The 19,192-nt window shown below is 33.7% G+C and overlaps 2 protein-coding genes and 1 long non-coding RNA gene across 4 annotated transcripts; all 3 read left to right on the forward strand.

Moving 5' to 3' along the window:
* The first annotated feature begins 8,259 nt into the window (after positions 1 to 8,259).
* LOC134251911 (heat shock 70 kDa protein 12B-like) lies at positions 8,260 to 11,220 on the forward strand. 2 transcript variants are annotated; one of them, XM_062734331.1, is made up of 5 exons: positions 8,260 to 8,398; positions 8,759 to 9,248; positions 9,341 to 9,565; positions 9,763 to 9,916; positions 10,001 to 11,220. In XM_062734331.1, the coding sequence occupies exons 2-5, from the start codon at positions 8,826 to 8,828 to the stop codon at positions 11,074 to 11,076; spliced, it is 1,878 nt and encodes a 625-aa protein (XP_062590315.1). In that variant the 5' UTR covers positions 8,260 to 8,398; positions 8,759 to 8,825; the 3' UTR covers positions 11,077 to 11,220. The 2 variants fall into 2 exon arrangements, with proteins under 2 accessions (XP_062590315.1, XP_062590316.1); XM_062734332.1 differs by lacking the exon at positions 8,260 to 8,398 and adding an exon at positions 8,470 to 8,585.
* Positions 11,221 to 13,132: 1,912 nt separating this feature from the next.
* LOC134251879 (heat shock 70 kDa protein 12B-like) lies at positions 13,133 to 15,863 on the forward strand. The gene is made up of 5 exons (XM_062734302.1): positions 13,133 to 13,202; positions 13,380 to 13,751; positions 13,944 to 14,165; positions 14,319 to 14,469; positions 14,662 to 15,863. Exons 2-5 carry the CDS (start codon positions 13,425 to 13,427, stop codon positions 15,729 to 15,731), a joined length of 1,770 nt encoding a protein of 589 aa, XP_062590286.1. The 5' UTR covers positions 13,133 to 13,202; positions 13,380 to 13,424; the 3' UTR covers positions 15,732 to 15,863.
* Positions 15,864 to 18,336: 2,473 nt separating this feature from the next.
* LOC134251889 (uncharacterized) lies at positions 18,337 to 19,186 on the forward strand. Its single transcript, XR_009988839.1, has 3 exons — positions 18,337 to 18,474; positions 18,686 to 18,759; positions 19,047 to 19,186. It is a non-coding gene; the product is annotated as an uncharacterized LOC134251889 (long non-coding RNA).
* The last annotated feature ends 6 nt before the right edge of the window (positions 19,187 to 19,192 follow it).

A 19,192-nucleotide genomic window follows, 5' to 3' on the forward strand; every position in this document is an offset into this window, starting at 1 on the left:
CTCCTACTTTACTTATTCATCTGACACTTATTTCGGGTCTACAGGAGCAAAACACATAATTTTATTACTAGTATATAGTGATCGGTATGTCCGTCCGCCCGTATACGCCCGTCTCTATCTCTGTCCATCACTTGTTACGTTTAGGGGTTCCCATCTCTTATCCGCAACCCCTTCTATATCGCTAAATGAAATTCAAGATTTTCACAGAATCTTTGTTATATAATGCCATTATAACCTCCTATTTTCCTATTTGATTGGGCACTATTTTGAGTTTCCAGTAGTAGAACATGGACGCGCCCATTCTTTCTATAATATTGATTGGTATTCAACTGCTCCTATATCACTGAAAAATATTAATGAAACCTTTACAGATTCTTTATTACATAGAGTCATAGACGCGGAGCCAATGTGACCCCCTAATTTACTTTTCATATGACACTTATTTCAGGTGTCTCATAGCAAACACAGACTGATGAGGGCATGATCAACCAGTAGGCAATGGAATCACTCATGGAATGGACACCAAGAGAATAACAGCAAGATTCTATACAGGATACAGGTTAGTGTCGGCGATCCAAGTACCCGGGTATATGCGGCACATAATGAAAAGGCAGAGGAGGAGAAGGACCAATCTATCTGGAGTTACAAGATACATTGGATGGATGTAACAAGAATAACATCATCATTATCATGGGAGAAAACTACGCCAAAGAAGGAAGCGACTATATTGGATCGGAAAGAACTATGGATGGGTATATACATGGACTGGGAACATAAAACGAGAACGTGAGAAGTTGTGTGAATTTTGTCAGACTAACGGACTTTAAATCACAGGAACATTGTTCCCCAATACACTGACATACACAAAGACATACAAAAAGCAACATGGGTGTCTGCTACTAGAACAGCAAAAAAAAAAAAACAGACAGATTGACCATCTTCTTATTAGTGGACAGAGATAATCTTTTCTAGATATCAAGGTCCGGAGGGAAGTGGATGCCAACAGCGACCACTACCTGGTTAAGACCCAAATCATGCTGCGCCTCAGCAACATAATAAATTGAATCCAAGACTGGATTTAGAATGCCTCAAAAAGTAAGAAGTAAAATAAAAGTTCAATGACTGCACACGAAAGAAATAAGAACACATGAAAAAAAATCTGAAGATATTGAGAAAATGTGGGATATGATCGGGCATAATTTCGGGTTTCCAGGAGCAAAACATTCTGCCATTCTTTCTATAATATTGATTGGTATCCATCTCTCATCCGCAACTCCTTCTATATCACTGAATAAAAAAACAATAAGACTTCACAGATTCTTAATTAAATAAAGCCAATATAATCATACATGGTGGTATAATTTCATGTGCTTAGTGATTACAGTACCTCTAGTTTAAGAATATCAAAGAAAATTGAACGTAATGCAGGTTTTGTGTACGGTAATGACACACATTTGTTTGCAGTTCCGTTGTCTTCAAAGGAAATAATACGATAGATCAATGGATGATGGTTCACATATCTTATTTCTTATTTCCTTTGAAGACCACGGAACTGCAGACAATGTAACCCAGCCCCCCTCCCCCCCTCCACGGTACCCCTGCCTTGGGGCCCATAATTTAATCATTTTATTAGATGCATCTTTCTTCATCATGAATATATATATATATTCCCTAAGGATGAGTTAGGACTCTCAGGAAAAGGAACCAACATGATCCGGATTGTCCTCACAGAGAAGCATTATGAAGAGGAGGACATGAGGGCGGGAGTATCTGAGGTTTCTGAGGACCAGACGGGAGAGAGGTCCTCGCTCATTCCAATACTTGTAGGGTTAGCAGTGATACTGTGCCTGACTCTTATATTGCTCATATTCATCATTCGAAAAAAGAGGAAGGACTCCTCGCCCCCTCCGACCCCTGATAGTACAATGACTGTTGTGTCTACAGGACCTCGCAAGGTTGTGGTCAAAATTGACACACAGGGAGATTTTACAGAGGTTTAACTCAGTTTTCTGCTGTCTTTAATGTCCAGACTGGAGAAAAATCTGTTAATATCAAAAAGAAAGAATACTCAAACACAGTACCAAATGATATTTCATGATATTATACCATACTTTCACATCAGCATCCATTCAGTCTTTGATTTTGAAGTAGAACTAATTTATGGAGTGATGTATAGAAATCCAAAGTCATTACCCTCATACATGTACACAATACAATATATATATATATATATATATATATATATATATATATATATATATATATATATATATATATATGCTCTTTTTAATTATTATAAGAAAACTTAAAGGCATGGCTATTGAATCAAGAAGTACAAATCATGAAACAACACCCAAATCGCATGTGGACATATGAATTCATACATATGCTTTATGATAAGGATTATAAATAATGCATTCCATTGGTTGAATTAAATGAGTGATCTATGATATCAAACCAAGTTTGATATGCTTTCTATGTATCTTTTGTGTGCCTTATGAAAGTGATATTGCATATGAATTCTTGTTTCATTCACGTGTGATTTAAGAATATTCTTGTGTTGCTGTAAAGTGCACACTGTTACTGAAGCACAGTGTGCACATACTCTCTGTATTTAATGATTTCATGAATTTTATATCCTGTGCATTCCAAAATGTAACAATCATGATTGTATTGCTTGTACTGTATAAATGTTTGAGCATTGAAAATGAATTTAAATGTTATGCTGTAATGTTTTAAAAACATGAAAGTTGTAGATGTTTCTATAAATGTTGCAAATACTCAATTTATCTTTGTGTAATAACAAAGAAAATGTGTCAAATGTTGTGTTTGTTTATTATCCTTGTCCCCTCTTTTCTCATAATATGGAAAATAGTATTTTCATGGCTGCATGTTTTACAAAATTGTTTTAGGTGAGAATGTTGTTTGTAGAAAATTTTATTACATTTGATTGTGTGTATGTTTTTTTTTTTTTTTTTTTTTTTTTTTTTACATACTTTTACTATAATTATGGCTTTAATTGTTGTGCAGGACATTTTTTGAGTTTTATTTAATATTGGGCTTTTTTGTTTTTCATTTCTGAAAACAGGCATTTTCACATTGATACTTTTTGAGGTCTTATCTTTTTAAAATTGGAATATATGTAATAATAAAAAGAATGAATTATTAATAATGACAATTTACATCTACAAATGTTAACATGATATTATAAGTATATATATTTCAGTATAGTTTGAAAATCAATCAAGTATCATATTTTAAAAATATAGATATGGAATATTTTAAATTAATTCTTAAATGTTAGTGCGTTTTCCAAATATGGTCATGGGATTTATAAACTTTATACTTTTGTGTTCGGGTGAAAAAAAAAGCTTTAATCTGGTTGTTTTTATTTATTTTTTAGGTCACCTGAGTAAACTCAGGTGACCTATTGCTATCTGTTTTCGTCCGTCGTCGTGCGTTGTGCGTTGTCCGTTAACATTTGAACATTTTCAGCTTCTTCTCTGCAACCACTGAACCAATTTCAACCAGATTTGACACAAAGCATCTATGGGTGAAGGGGAACAAAAATTGTGAATTTCATGGTCCCTGCCCCCCCCCCCCCTGGGGCCTGGGGGGTTGGGCAAAAACCACTAAAATTAATGCAATCTTTAAAAATCTTCTTCTTTACTCCTGGACATCAAGCAGTCAAACTGTTTGCATGATTGTAATCAGCATTGAGTCCTCTAGCAAAATTGTGAAATTCATGGCCCTGGGGTCAGGGGTTCTATTGTTAGGGCGGGGCTAAATAAGTATATAGTGAAAATGCATTCTTTCTTTGAAAATCTTCTTCTCTGCTCCTGGGTATTAGATAAACTAACTAAGTGCATAGTTATGATAAGCAAGAGTACCTATACCAAAATTGTGAATTTTATGGCCCCAGGGTCAGGGTTCGGGTGTTAGGGCGGGGCTCTATAGATTAAATAGTGAAAATTCATGAATTCTTTGAAAATCTTCTTCTCTGCTCCTGGGTATTAAATAAACTAACTAAGTGCATAGTTATGATGAGCAAGAGTGCCTCTACCAAAATTGTGAATTTTATGGCCCTAGGGTCAGGGGTTCTGGTGTTAGGGCGGGGCTCTATTGATTATATAGTGAAAATACATGAATTTTATGAAAATCTTCTTCTCTGCTCCTGGGTATTAAATAAACTAACTAAGTGCATAGTTTTGATGAGCAAGAGTGCCTCTACCAAAATTGTGAATTTTATGGCCCCAGGGTCAGGGGTTCTGGTGTTAGGGTGGGGCTCTATAGATTATATAGCGAAAATTCATGAATTCTTTGAAAATCTTCTTCTCTGCTCCTGGGTATTAAATAAACTAACTAAGTGCATAGTTATGATGAGCAAGAGTGCCTCTACCAAAATTGTGAATTTTATGGCCCCAGGGTCAGGGTTCGGGTGTTAGGGCGGGGCTCTATGAATTCATGAATTCTTTGAAAATCTTCTTCTCTGCTCCTGGGTATTAAATAAACTAACTAAGTGCATAGTTATGATGAGCAAGAGTGCCTTTACCAAAATTGTGAATTTTATGGCCCTAGGGTCAGGGGTTCTGGTGTTAGGGCGGGGCTCTATTGATTATATAGTGAAAATACATGAATTTTATGAAAATCTTCTTCTCTGCTCCTGGGTATTAAATAAACTAACTAAGTGCATAGTTATAATGATCAAGAGTACCTCTACCAAAATTGTGAATTTTATGGCCCCAGGGTCAGGGGTTCTGGTGTTCGGGTGGGACTCTATAGATTATATAGTGAAAATACATGAATTCTTTGAAAATCTTCTTCTCTGCTCCTGGGTATTAAATAAACTAACTTAGTGCATAGTTATGATGTGCAAGAGTGCCTCTACCAAAATTGTGAATTTTATGGTCCCAGGTTCGGGTGTTAGGGCGGGGCTCTATTGATTATATAATGAAAATACATGAATTCTTTGAAAAAAATTCTTTTCTGCTCCTAGGAATTAAATAAACTAAGTACATAGTTAAGATGAGCAAGAATACCTCTTCCAAAATTTTGATTTTATGGCCCTAGGGTCAGGGGTTCTAGTGATAGGGCGGGGCTCTATTGATTATATAGTGAAAATGCATTAAATCTTTGAAAATGTTCTTCTCTGCTCTTGGGTTAAGCAGATGAACTACCTATGGAGTTATGATGAGCAAGGACCCTAATCTTCCAGAATTGTGAATTTCAAGGCCCCAGGGTCAGGGGTACCATAGGGGGGGGTTGTACTTTTATATTGAAACTGGATGAATTGTTTGAGATCTGCTTCTTGGTATTAATCAAATATTTTTGAAAAGCAAGGGTGCCTTTTCAAAAATTGTGCAATGTGTGGATCTAGGCCTAAGGGTCAGGGGTTCATGTGTGATAGGGGCATTACTGATTATTGCTGAATATTACTGATTACTTGACATGCATTTTTTGTTCCCCCACCCTGCCTATGGGTATTAAGTAAACAAACTAAGCAACTGCTAAGTGTATTGTTATGATGATCAATGGTGCCTCTTTCAAAATTGTGAAAGCCATAGCATCTGGCTTAAAACATGAATCAAATTAAATCACTGGAAAGTTGTTGCATAATGCTCAGGTGACCTATAAGGCCCATGGGCCTCTTGTCTTTAATTAATTGTTACATTATTTTTAAAGTGCTATTTCATGTACATGTATTTCATTACTTCAAAGTATGCCAAAATGATATTTGTGTATGCTGACTATTCAAATGATTGGAATAAAAACATGCATAAAGTGTTAATTAAATCTAGTAACAAACAAGGTTTCAGGATCTGTAAACTATGGTTTAATCTGTAAATTATGGTTTACAACCCTAAACTATAGCTATTAAATGTTAATTATAGTGTTGTAAAGTAAAGTTTGCAGAGAATTGAGCCAGAATCTCATATTTTTTAGGGAAATGCACAACTCTAAAGTATAATGTACGATCAGGTCTAAGGTTATTTTTTATATGCTTAATACATTACGTATTCTCACAATTTTATTGTTTGTAAAATCATAGGTTAATCCTATTTATAACATGATAAAATCATAAGATTTTGCTTGGCAACAATTATTTTTATAGGTTGTTAGTAATATATTACTAGGAATAGGAAATTAGAGAAAAAAAATATACAGAACAATTATTCTTTCATTCTTCTTTAAAAAAAGATATAAAAAAAAGGTTTTTAATCACATTTTTCTTCATAAGCAAAGAAATTAAATCACCAATATTTATCCCTGCTGTCTTTGCAACCTTTTGCATCGCACAGCAGACAAAAATGACTGAGTATTGCTGGTATCAAACGAATCATTGAAATCTTGAAATTTTTTAAAGATTATCAAGAAGGAAAAATTGTATATGTACGGCAATAACGCACATTTTGTTTTTCTTCTATCGATATCATAAGTTCAAACTAAAGGTACTGTAAGCACTGAGCTCACTAAATGATACTCCCGCCTGTCCTATGATAACAATTACGAAGTCTATGTTTTGCTCTGGGATTCCCGAAATATGTGTTAAATAAAAATAAAAATAACATAGGAGATGCATAATGGAATTATGTAAAAAAAAAAAAAAAGAGAGAGAGAGAGAAGAAGAAAGAATCAGTAAATGTATTGTAATTGATACCCTTCAATATTATAGAAAAAATGGCAGTGTCCATATTTTGCTATGGGAAATCCAAAAGATGTGTCTCATCAAAAAGTAAAAATAAGAGATGCACACTATCACTAAGTAACACAGATTATGTGAAAGTCTCGTTAAACTTCATTCGGAGTTGCTGATAAGAGATGGGTACCTCAAAGCGTAACAGACAGACCGAGGACGTACAGACGGACGGACATCCAGATCATTATATACCCTCCCACTTTGCAAGCGGGGAAGTATAATTGTATGCGGCCGCCAGGAAAATAGATGGCGGCCTCCATAAAAAAATATTTCTCTTACCTTACATTTACCGATTTCCGTAGTTCCGCGAGATACTGAATTGAAAACTGTCGTTACTAGTATCTATTATTAACAAGGACAAAATTAAAACATAAGTTTATTTACATAGTTTTGCGATTTGCGAAACTATGGTAGACAACTTTTGTCCATGGTTATGTCATGTTGTAAATTTTGAATTTAATGGGTGGCAGTAAATACAAAATTTACAACATGACAACGGTAAATTTTTTATTTACTGCCACCCAGTAAATTCAAAATTTACAACATGACAGTTAACTCAGCCAAATTTATTACACAAATAAACATTTATTAGCATTCTTAAACTATTAATATTTTATTGTTTACCCTGTATACGTATTATAACACCTATATCCAGAGTTTTGCACTTTTAATCAATCAAACCGGTATATATTCCTAACAAAATACTGAAACTTCAATTCAAACATTTCAAAATGGCCAGTTTGTGTTGACACCAGTACAATCTGCATTTCACTGGCTGATTTGACTTGTTTATTGTTCTTGCGAACTTCCTACAAACATTCGAATAATGAAATATTTCCTGCGAACTTGTTGCGAAAATTAAATTGGCGTGTATGTTTCTTGAAATGTTCCTGCAAACATTCCTGCGAATTTGCTGCAATGTTTGCCGCAAGATCGCACCTAGCGGCAATCATCTGCAAACAAGACAATTTTCTTCCTGCGAACAATTTTGTTTGCTACAACTTTGCAGCAGACTTGCTGCAGGCTTGCAGCAAACATATCAGTTTGGTAAGGGTCTTTCTTGAGCAAGTAACTTCTGCTGGTTAGTACAACGCCAAATATTTTGAACATATGAACATTTAAGAGCATTTAAGAACTGTGATAATTCACATCTACCCAAACCTATAAAAATCCGCTTTTCGCCAAATATCATACAACATACAAGCTAAAAGATAGTATGCTTATGGTGGATTTAGAATAGAATAGAATAGATTTTATTACCAAATCATGGTCCATTGGGCATAAACATATAACATATATAATTACATATAAACAAGAAAGCTATAGTGAACGAAATATTAACTCAAAAAGTTTTCGGTTACGGGTTCATAAACTTTACAATCGATAAATATACATACTAGTAGTTTATCAATCGCTAAACTGTTTTCTTCTTATATATTTGTGAATTTGCCGTGCCATATTATCCTTCAAAATTATAGACAATATACCATCTCTGGTATCTTGCACAGATGCTTGGAAATGTACCCTAACCTAAAACAACCAAAGGCCCCAATTACAATCAACACACTACAAAGTGTGCATGTTTATCAGTGAGCATGCATTTTAAATGATAGTCATTGCTTGGCTATTTTTAGCAGATATGTGGTTCCCCTCAGGTGTGATAATCTCTAAAATGATTTAATTTCAACAAATAACCCTGTCGTAAGTATTAAAATCTTTATAAATGTTACAATATTGATATGAATATATGACAGTAACAGAATCAATCAGATATAACAACTTTTCCCCCAAAGTTTTAGCAGCAATTTCAAAACGAAAGTAAAATGTACATGTACCTGTGAATCATGGCAGATTATGAGAATAAATATTATATCTAACTCGAACAAAGGTATATCGCACCATTTTCAATTTAAAGGACGTTTAACTATTAAGTTTTTCTTTCATTTTTTTTTTACATATCCTAACTGAAATGCTACATATAAATCGAAAGTACAATTAGTTAGAAAAAATGAAAACGTTCTCAAACATTGCTTTTGTCATAACCTTGTTGCTTCGTTTTAGATGTGAGGAACACTATTGTCAAAGGTAAAGGCAAAAGAGTATAGGAATATACTAAGTAACAGCTAGAATGTCGAACCGACCAGTAATACAACAGAGGGAAAGCAACAGGCCTGTTGTCTCACCCAGGGAAAGCAATAGACCTGTTGTGACACCTAAGGAAAGCAACAGACCTGTTGTTGGGTCCAAGAATGACAATATGTTGATGGTAGCAGCGATAGATTTTGGAACTACATTTTCAGGATATGCATTTTCCATTAGGGCTGAGCCAAAGAAAATTCAATGCCCCCACTGGAATGCCCCCTCCACTGACCTTATATCACATAAAACCCCCACCACTGTGCTTCTTGACGGTCAAAAGAACTTTATTGCATTTGGGTATGAGGCAGAGACAAAATACCTTGAACTTTCTGAAGAAAAAAAGCAGGAGGCCAACAATTATTATTACTTCAGGAGATTCAAAATGATGCTGTATGATAAAGTTAGAAAAGAGGTACATTCTTTGAATAACACTTTTTGTTCAGTTGCTTTTCGTGGTTGTTGGTGGAATTCATTCAAAATGTAAACATTTTGTTTTCTTTTCAGAGATTGACTACAGAGACCAAGGTTTCCGACATTAAAGGGAGAGAACTTCCAGCAGTTGAGGTTTTTGCTCACGCCATTAGGTATTTGAAAGATCACCTGATCAAGGAAATAGAGTCTAAGGATACCTCAATTATTGTAAAGGATTGTAATATCACGTGGGTATTGACTGTCCCTGCCATCTGGGACGATCCGGCCAAGCAGTTCATGAGGAAAGCAGCAGAAAAAGTGAGGAAAAACTCAGTTCAGTTTAATGTGATTTACTGACTACATTTTGTCCATACTGTTAACTCACTGGTTTTCTTTCAAATGACTCAGTCAACTGAATAGAAAATGATTAAGATTTCAACAGATATATTAAAATTACTGAAAACAAAGATTTAAGTATGGTACATTAATTGCAAGGTTTTATAATTTATTTTTAGGCAGGAATTGAAAGCAAATCATTAATGGTTGCATTAGAACCAGAGGCAGCATCTATCTACTGCAAAGAGCTGCAAGTGGAAAAGCTCAGTGGAACAGAAAGTGGAATTGGAGTGTTTTCTCCAGGAAAGAAATATCTTGTTTTGGATGCTGGAGGTAAGTTTCTACATTTTCATTGAAAACAGTTGAACAATAAGAACTTGGAAAAAGTTTGATAGAAAAATTTTCCTCATTCCATAGGTGGAACTATTGACATGACTGTTCATGAAGTGAAATCTGGAGGCAAACTGCATGAACTAAGCAGAGCTAGTGGAGGGAACTGGGGTGGGGTAAAAGTGGATATGACCTTCAAAGAGATGCTGATGGAAATTGTAGGAGAGAGATTCATGGAAGGATATTGCCATTCAAATACAGCAGAGTACATTGAGTTGTTCAGAGATTTCGAATTAAAGAAAAGACAGAAAGTGGATGATAGGTCCCAAAATAAGAGAATCACGATGAAAATTCCCGCCACTTTTGCAGAGAAATACGAAGAATTAGAAGACAAAGACATTTCAGAAAGAACCAAAGAAACAAAATATAGCAAACTATTGAAATGGGAAGGAGACAAAATACGAATAAATAAGGACATTTTTGATGGATTTTTCAAACCGTCTTGTGATGGGATTGTTCATCATGTAAAGGAACTCTTAGCGGATCCAAAAGTGAAAGGAACAAACGTCATTTTAATGGTGGGTGGATTTTCTGAGTCGGCAATAGTTCAGCAAGCTATAAGAGATGCATTCCCTGAATGCCGAGTGGTTATTCCACATGAGGCAGGTCTCGCAGTTTTAAGAGGTGCAGTGCTATATGGACATGATCCTAGCGCCGTTGCTTCCAGAATAGCCAAGTATACGTATGGGATAGGATGCACGGAACTTTTTGATCCCCAGAAACATGAACCGAAAAGAAAAGTGGTTATTGAAGGTAAAGAAAGATGTAGCCATGTTTTCAGTAAGCACGTTGAGGCAGGGACCGTATTGTATCTCAACGAGGAGCAGGGGGAACACTCGTACTTCCCAATATCAGTAAACCAAAAAGCAATATCATTTCCTCTTTACACCACCGAAGCAAAGGATCCCAAATACACTGATGAACCGGGTTGCAATTATCTTGGAACACTTACCATGGATATATCAAATACTAAAGGCGGACTGGAGAGGGAATTCAAGGCTCGACTTAAATTTGGTGGAACTGAACTCACTGTTACGGCTCTGAATGTTCAAACGAATGATATAGCTCATGCAGATTTTAATTTCCTCGAAAAAGAACCTTGAGTAAATAAAACAATGTAATTTTGTTCATGGAGTAAATCATTTGTTAGTTGTGTAGAAACATTCATTTCTAAATATATTTCCACCTTCATAAAGGAATTCAATCAATTTATATGTGCATACCATAAATTTTGTTAAACATGTTTCGTATGATTGGACCTATTTCCTGAATAAAAATTAATGAATATTTAAAGAATTTATTTTACATTTTAAAAAAGTTTAAATAAAAAATAATTATCAAGCCCTGGCCAATTCTTAATTTAATGACATTGATTGGGCTATAAAAAAGCAACGAATTTTAAAACATTGATGCAAAGTCTGAAGTGGAATTTTAGCGAACATGGTCAAGTAGTGAAAGGTAATTTAAAGTGTTGAAAAAACAAAACTTTCCTTTATACAAACGTATAGCACAAACTCACATGTGAAATTATATATTCTTACGAAAAAAAATTTTTTTATGGAAACTAACATGTATTTGTCCTTTTATTGCCCATGGTTTTAGATATACACTGAACCAAACTTCTAAGTGTTCACCTAACATTTTTGAAGTTTTAAAGAACAAATGCAAACAATAAATAATTTCTTTAATTCTCGGTTAATGATGCACATTTAAGTTCGATATTGCGTAAATTTCATGTAAGTATCTCGTCAGAATTTTAAGCAAAGTGTCAAGGAAATGATGTACCCTCAATCAAAATGAAAATTCACACAAAAAATCTTGATTGAGTAAGACCCAATACTCGCTCTAATTACTACAAGACAATCTTTATTGTTGGATACCATGTACCCCTGAATAGGAGATTGACCCATCTTCCATCTTCTGCCACACCTACATGTACTTCATAGATCTTTCCAAACCATTGAGGAAAAGGGGGGGGGGGCTTTGACATTTCTTTTAAAATCCCAAATGTGTTCAATGGGATTCAGATCCGGGAGTTTGACAGTGTATCGTCACACAAATGCCTTTTGGTCAATATCCTTGGGTGTTTAGCACGAAAGTGCGCCGCTTTAAGGATAATTCAGACTGCTTGAGCTGATATAAGACTGCCACGAGCATAAATTTCTTATCATTTTCGTACGATTGAAATGGTTTGTTTCCATGTTTCTAAGATTTTTTCATGACACTTTAACACTCTTAACCTGGTGTGACTCGAAATTTTCTCCTCAGAAGAAGATCAAGGTCACTTCGGGTGTGGTTAAAAATTAGTGATGAAAAATTATCACAGCCTATAGAAAAATGTGTTTAGATGGGTTTTGATACTGCTTGATAATTTTTAAAAGTAATATCAAGTACAATTAAGCACTAAAAGAAAAGTGAGTAAAACGTGGTGCAAAGATGGTCCAGATATCAACATACCAACGGCTCTACCTTCTATCTCAATGGTCATTTTGCCAATGTTTTGTGTTTTTTAGTGAAACCAGTTTTTAAAATTTGATAATGATCACAAAAAGATGCTTATTACAAAACACGTGCCGCAAAGTACAGATTTATTGTTTTTAAGCTTCGTCAAGGAACATTGGTTTTCATCGGTGATATTGAATTTTCTTTCTACAATTGTTGAGAAGACTCATTTGTTGTAATAATTTGAAAATATCATACCATTCTATAAAGTACTTTTTAAATAAAGACCTTTATTAAAGTGAACACTTAGAAGTTTTGTTAAGTGTATGATATAAACAACATCGTACTACTGTTTTGATCTCGTCCCTCATAAGATGAATATGTCTGATATGTGCTGAAGGTTAGAAATCAATTTTCAAAGAAATATTCTTATTTATTTAGATACTTTTAAAAAGTTAGAACATCATGAATAATTTTACACAAAGCGAGAGTAATTTAATTTCTTTTGGGGGTAAGAAAATACAGCTGTCTTTGCAAACTAATTAAACCCAAACGACCCCCACAAAATGGAGGATCTGCAGTTTAAGCAAAGAATACTAGTAATTGGAACGACATGTAAGGACCCGTTTAAATATATACTGTCCTTCAAATAATGTTTAACAGTGCATATATAGTCCTATCAACTGACAAGGTGTAATCAATGCAAAAAAATACGAATATGCGCATGCACTTTAAACCGGAAGATTAACTTTCGTTTTGAATTTTGACAAATTTTGTTGAAGAACAGGTAAAATATTTTACTTTCTTTATAAATCTTTTTGTTATTGGAGACTGAAAACTAATCCTTAAGAAAACATTTCTTTGAATAAAAATCAACACAAGAAAAGAAATAATGATACACGTTAAGGTAAATTTAGTGACTCAGAATGATCTATTTTGAAACATTACAAATGAATATTTTCAGGTGTGAAGACAAGGAATTTGTGTCATTATTATTGAATGAATTGTCATGTCAATATCATCAAATGACGGTTTGTTGGTTTGTGCCATTGACTTTGGCACAACCTTCTCGGGGTACGCTTACTCCATGAAAAGTGACTTTGAAGACAGTCCTATGAAAATATCCCTCCCAGACTGGAAGGCCCCGTCAAGTATACAGATTTCTGATAAGACCCCCACCACTCTTCTGCTAGACAAATATCATAAGTTTGTGGCCTTTGGATACGAAGCAGAATCAAAATATGCCGAACTGACAGAAGAAGAGGAACATCATGACTATTGTTATTTCCGCCGATTCAAAATGGTGCTATACAACCAACTTAGGAAGGAGGACCAGGTAATTATTTTTAATCAATATTATACGTGCAAGTGTGTCTTCTTAGAGTGTCCCTTAAATTAAGTCTCTTGAATTGAGCTGACATCATTTGTCCATTTCATCGTATTTTTTTTTCTAGTGGTTCATATTTACATTCAATGTGGGATAAAATAAACAATTGCAAACTGCATGATTTACATTTTTTTTCCACAGAGACTGACAATGGAAACGAGGATCCTAGATATAACAGAAAAGAAGAATATATTGGCAATTGAAGTGTTTAGCCATTCTATCCGATACATGAAGGATCACATGTTAGACACCGTAAGAAAGAAAGGTTTGGGAGTAAGGGAGTCAGAGATCAATTGGGTTTTGACTGTACCAGCTATGTGGTCGGATCCAGCCAAACAGTTCATGACCAAGTCAGCAGAAATGGTACATTAGAAACCGTTCTACTTAAGAATATTTCGCAAGATTTGTGTTTTGATTCGTAAAAAAAATTATTTCATAATGAATATTAATATCTAAATAAAACACAAAAGCAAAGCTTATAATTTTTATTTTATCTGTATATCATGTATTCTGAAGGCTGGTATTCCAAGAACCAGACTCATTCTGGCCCTAGAACCTGAGGCAGCTTCCATATATTGCAGTCATCTCCCGCTGACAAAACTTGACGGGTGTAATGATATTGGTGTTTTCAAACCAGGCAGCAAGTACCTCGTTCTTGATGCAGGAGGTGATGATTTGTTACTATGAAGAAACTCACACACATATATATATATATATATATATATATTTTTTAAAACGTATTTATGAAACTCGTACTTGTGTGTATAATGTATATATATATATATATATATATGTATATCTGCAATTTTTATATCATCTATAGAAGAAAAGAAAAACTAAATTCAATGTTATTTTATAGGTGGAACAGTGGATATAACGGTTCATCAAATGGGGAATGGAAAACTGACGGAACTGGAGAAGGCCAGTGGAGGGGACTGGGGAGGAACTTGTGTCGACAATACTTTTAGAGATACCCTTATAGAAGTTGTTACTCGTTTGTATATGGAAGCTTTCCGATTGAAGCATACAGGGGATTACATAGAACTTTTTAGAGATTTTGAAATGAAGAAAAGAAAAAAAACAAATGTTCCACAATCTAAAGTCACAATGAAAATACCAGCAACATTCAGTGAATGGTTTGAAGAATACAGTCATAAAGACATAACTGATGCAATTAAAGAATCTAAATACAGCAACAGTATGAAATGGGAAGGGGACAAGTTGCGTATCACACAAGCTTTATTTGACAGCTTTTTCCAACCTGCATGTGCAGGAATTATTGATCATGTGAACCATCTGTTGGAAAAACCAAATGTGAGAGGTACACAAACAATATTAATGGTCGGTGGATTTTCTGAATCACCTATATTACAAGCTCGTATTCGTGCTGCATTTCCCGATTTCCGTGTTGTTGTTCCAAATGATGCAGGCTTGGCGGTTTTAAAAGGAGCCGTATTATTTGGTCATAATCCTTGCATGATTATGACAAGAGTAGCAAAATATACTTACGGTTTTGCTTCATTTGAAAAATTCAATAGCAAAATGCATAGAAAAGAAAAGAAGATATTAATGGATGAAAAAGATTATTGTAAAGATATATTTGATGTACATGTGCGGAAAGGAGCTAGCCTTCTTATTGACGAAGCACAAGTGAAACGACCGTACGAAGTCAATCGTGAAGACCAGACTGAACTTGATTTAGAATTATATGTGTCAGACTCAGATGAACTGCCAAAATATGTCACCGATCCAGGATGTCATTATTTAGGAACTCTAAAAGTCCAAGTCCCAAAACCCAAGAAAGGGAAAAAACACGGGGTTAATGTACAGTTGATATTTGGCGGGACTGAACTCCGTGTTAAAGCAGAAAATATGTCTAATGGGGACGTAACTAGTGCCGAATTTAATTTTCTTGGAGAAGAACCTTAGAATGATGCAAGTTCTGTTTTGTTTATTTTATTTGAATAGAACAATACTTTTATGCTTCTTTAAGTATGTACATATCTTCTTCAAAAAGTTTATCGGATTAGTGTTTAATCAAAATATTGTATATTGTATTTTCATCGAATAAAACTGATTGTTACTCATTAGAATCATGTCCATTTCATTTTAAAATTATCATTGTTTCTTTTTGAACATGAATTTTCAATTATTTTGTTGCTTTTTGGCACAGTTTTTATTTAACTGTTGAGGATCTTACATGCAATGAGTAACAACGTTGAAAACAGAATTAAGGTTTCGTCAAAGGTCAACTGTCCAAAATATTATTTTTTACATAAGATCCAAAAGTGTGTGGTTTATTAAGTTAAAACTTTTTCCTTTCATTAATATATCATTGATTAAAAGATAGAAAGCCCCACTTGAAAAAAATCCATGGTAAAAAATATTTATCGAGAAAAACTATTTTTTATTAAAATGCAATTATTTTAAATAAATATATACACCTAGTTAAAGCCATACCTTTAGTGAAAATCATAATTGCAGAAAAAACATGTTCATCAATGAAGGGCAAGTTGGAGTTCAATAACCTTTGGTTAGTTGTTTTCCCTGTTTATTTTGTCAAAATATTAAAACTTGAAACTGAAAGTACAATGCAAATGGCGGATATATCATGCATAGGGGTCTTGTCTTTATACATGTTATGCTTTCAATAACAGACTTTCAGAGACCATTCACATCCAACTTGCCTTTCATTGATAAACATATAATTATCTCTGCAATAACGGTTTTCAACTAAAGGACAGAATTATGCAGATGCATTTTTCTTTAGATTTTTCTTCACATTTCTTGACACAATCTTTCTCAAAAAATACCTTTTTGAAAAATTTGTTCACAAGTGCCACTCTCCATCCGTCAATCAATGATACATTTATAAACTGCAAAAGCCTCGACCTTATACCTCACACAGTTTTGGAACTATTGTTAAAATACATTCTTGGACATGTTGACCTTTGACAAAACCTTAAAGCAAGATTCACACAACCAGTGTAAGTATATACCCCGGTATTTAATGAATACTTTGATGAAAGTGACCATTGTTGATTATGTCAGCTATATGGTCCCTGGATCTCTCTTCTTAAATAAGTTGCTTTACTAGTTTTTCTTTTTCAGGAAAGTTTATCTTATCTAAAAATTTTTTACTTTATTCAACTTTATAAGAAAAAAAATGAGTATATCAAAGTCAGATCGGTTATGTTATGGTGGTGTCTCCCCACTTAGCCAAAATTCTGAAATTGTTACAAGTGTCTGGTGGTAAGGGGAGGGAGAGAACAAAAGAAAATCATTACATGTGCACACTGTAAGAAATGTGTTTAGAATCCAAGCACTTTTTAAATCACTTTTTGTCACCTTCCTTTTTTAAAATGTTTAATTCCTAAACATGTAACATTTCTAAACACGTATGAGAAAGTGCATGTTTAGAAATCGAAGCACATAAGTGTATAGATTCTAAACACTTTCCAATGTTTACAAAATTTACACGTGTTTTGGAATTTAACATATAATAAAATAGAAGGTGACAAAAAAGTGTATAGAAAATTGTTTAGATGCTTAGAAAGTAAACATATCTAAATTTAACACATTAAAGCAAGTGCACCTGCAGAAAAACTTTAAACATTGTAAATTTTGGCACAAAGAGCATACTTAATACACATTATATTATTGTCAAAATTTTTCAAAATATTAAACGATATAAATTATTTATCATAAGGCCTCTGGACGTTAGATACGTAGACATTTTACAATTTTGTGATGTACTCAATTTAAACACCTGAAAGTTCAATCAGCATGACGTATATTTCATTTATAACGCAGAGATATAACATCTATATATATTTTTCTAAATACTTTATTAAAGAAATCTAAATTAAAATTACAAAATGTTTATTTTTATATATAACTATGATTAATTAATTACGGTTTCAATCAGTTTCAGAGTTTTCTATATGTCAGTCACCAAATATATGAAATCACCACAGTAAAAATTTAAAATTCTGATAACGTGATGAATGGTAAATACACCATGTTCACAAACATTTCATCAAACATAAAATTGACATACAAATGCTTTTGAAATATGAAATCATTATACTTCGTGTTTACAAAAATTGAGATTTATACTATTGATTAAATAATTTATTGTAATAATAAATTTCTCACGAATGGCATAAAGGATGGACAAAGACGACTGTTAATTTTCAAATAAACTTACTACAAATAAATTATGCTTATATCAGATTATTTTGTTTGAAATTATGCTACAAAGGTACTTCTGTTAAAAATTAAATTCCAGTTTTGCGTACTATTTACATAGATCAAGTAGGTAATATATTAAATCAGATTCAATGAAGGAGAATGGGGGGATTGTTCTATTTATTTTGCAGAAATAATTAAATGAATTAAGAACCTCGTGTGATGAAAATAAAATATTGGATAAAATAAAATATGTTCAAATCAAATCATATAGAAATACATTGTGATTGGTATGACCACTTTCTTTTTGACTGTACCAATCCTTTTAAACCCCCCTTTGGAAGCCTCATAAACATAGAGAATGACGTTTGACGACTCCAGCGACTATCGGAGGAAATCATGAAGTATTCCTGTAGATCATGGACATATCGAACTGAAATTAAATCTGTTACAGTAAAGAAACATTTGTAACATCACCAAGGTTTGTTATTAAAACTCATAAATGAATTATTTGAATTTCATTAATATTTGGATTCTACTTTCGGTTTGATAAGAGAGTGTATTATTGACCCTAGCAATACTAAGAAAGTGAAAATCCGCAATACCTTTTCGTTAAACCCAACATGTTTATATTTCGGCGCTATTTCTTAAAACCCGTCTATTTCAAATTCATATCAAAATCTTTGTCACAGTATGATGTTAAAAGAGAATTTTGGTTTTATCATTAGACTTGGATGGATTGGGGCAACAAAAAGGATGTAAATAGGTAAAAGGGGGAAAAGTAGACCAAAATCTTTTCCAAGGACTTATAAAAGACCATAGGAAGCTAAGAGTTACGAAGTTCTTTAATTCACGGGGATTGAGGGCGAAATCCCTAGGGCCTAAAACCTTTTGAACTATTTTTTTTTATTAGCAAAATAAATAAATAAATAAAATTACAACTTAAATTAATAAACTTTTCAGAGATTACGATACATACTCTTATCAGTTGAATTCGAGTTAGCAGCTGTAATTTGTGGATTTTTGATATGTGTATTAATATATTTATTCCAGCAAGTATCGACATGGCAGATAATTCACAAGAAACTGATGATGAAAAGCTTGCTTCAGGAGCTGAAAAACCCAGAGTTTCCCCCAATCTGCTGGTGGCAGCCATTGATTTTGGGACTGCCTACTCGGGCTATGCTTTCTCTTCGAGG

The sequence above is a fragment of the Saccostrea cucullata genome, unplaced genomic scaffold, assembly GCF_032062105.1.
Source record: "Saccostrea cucullata isolate Sc308-1 unplaced genomic scaffold, CSIRO_AGI_Scuc_v1 ctg599, whole genome shotgun sequence".
Classification (NCBI taxonomy): Eukaryota; Metazoa; Mollusca; class Bivalvia; order Ostreida; family Ostreidae; genus Saccostrea; species Saccostrea cuccullata.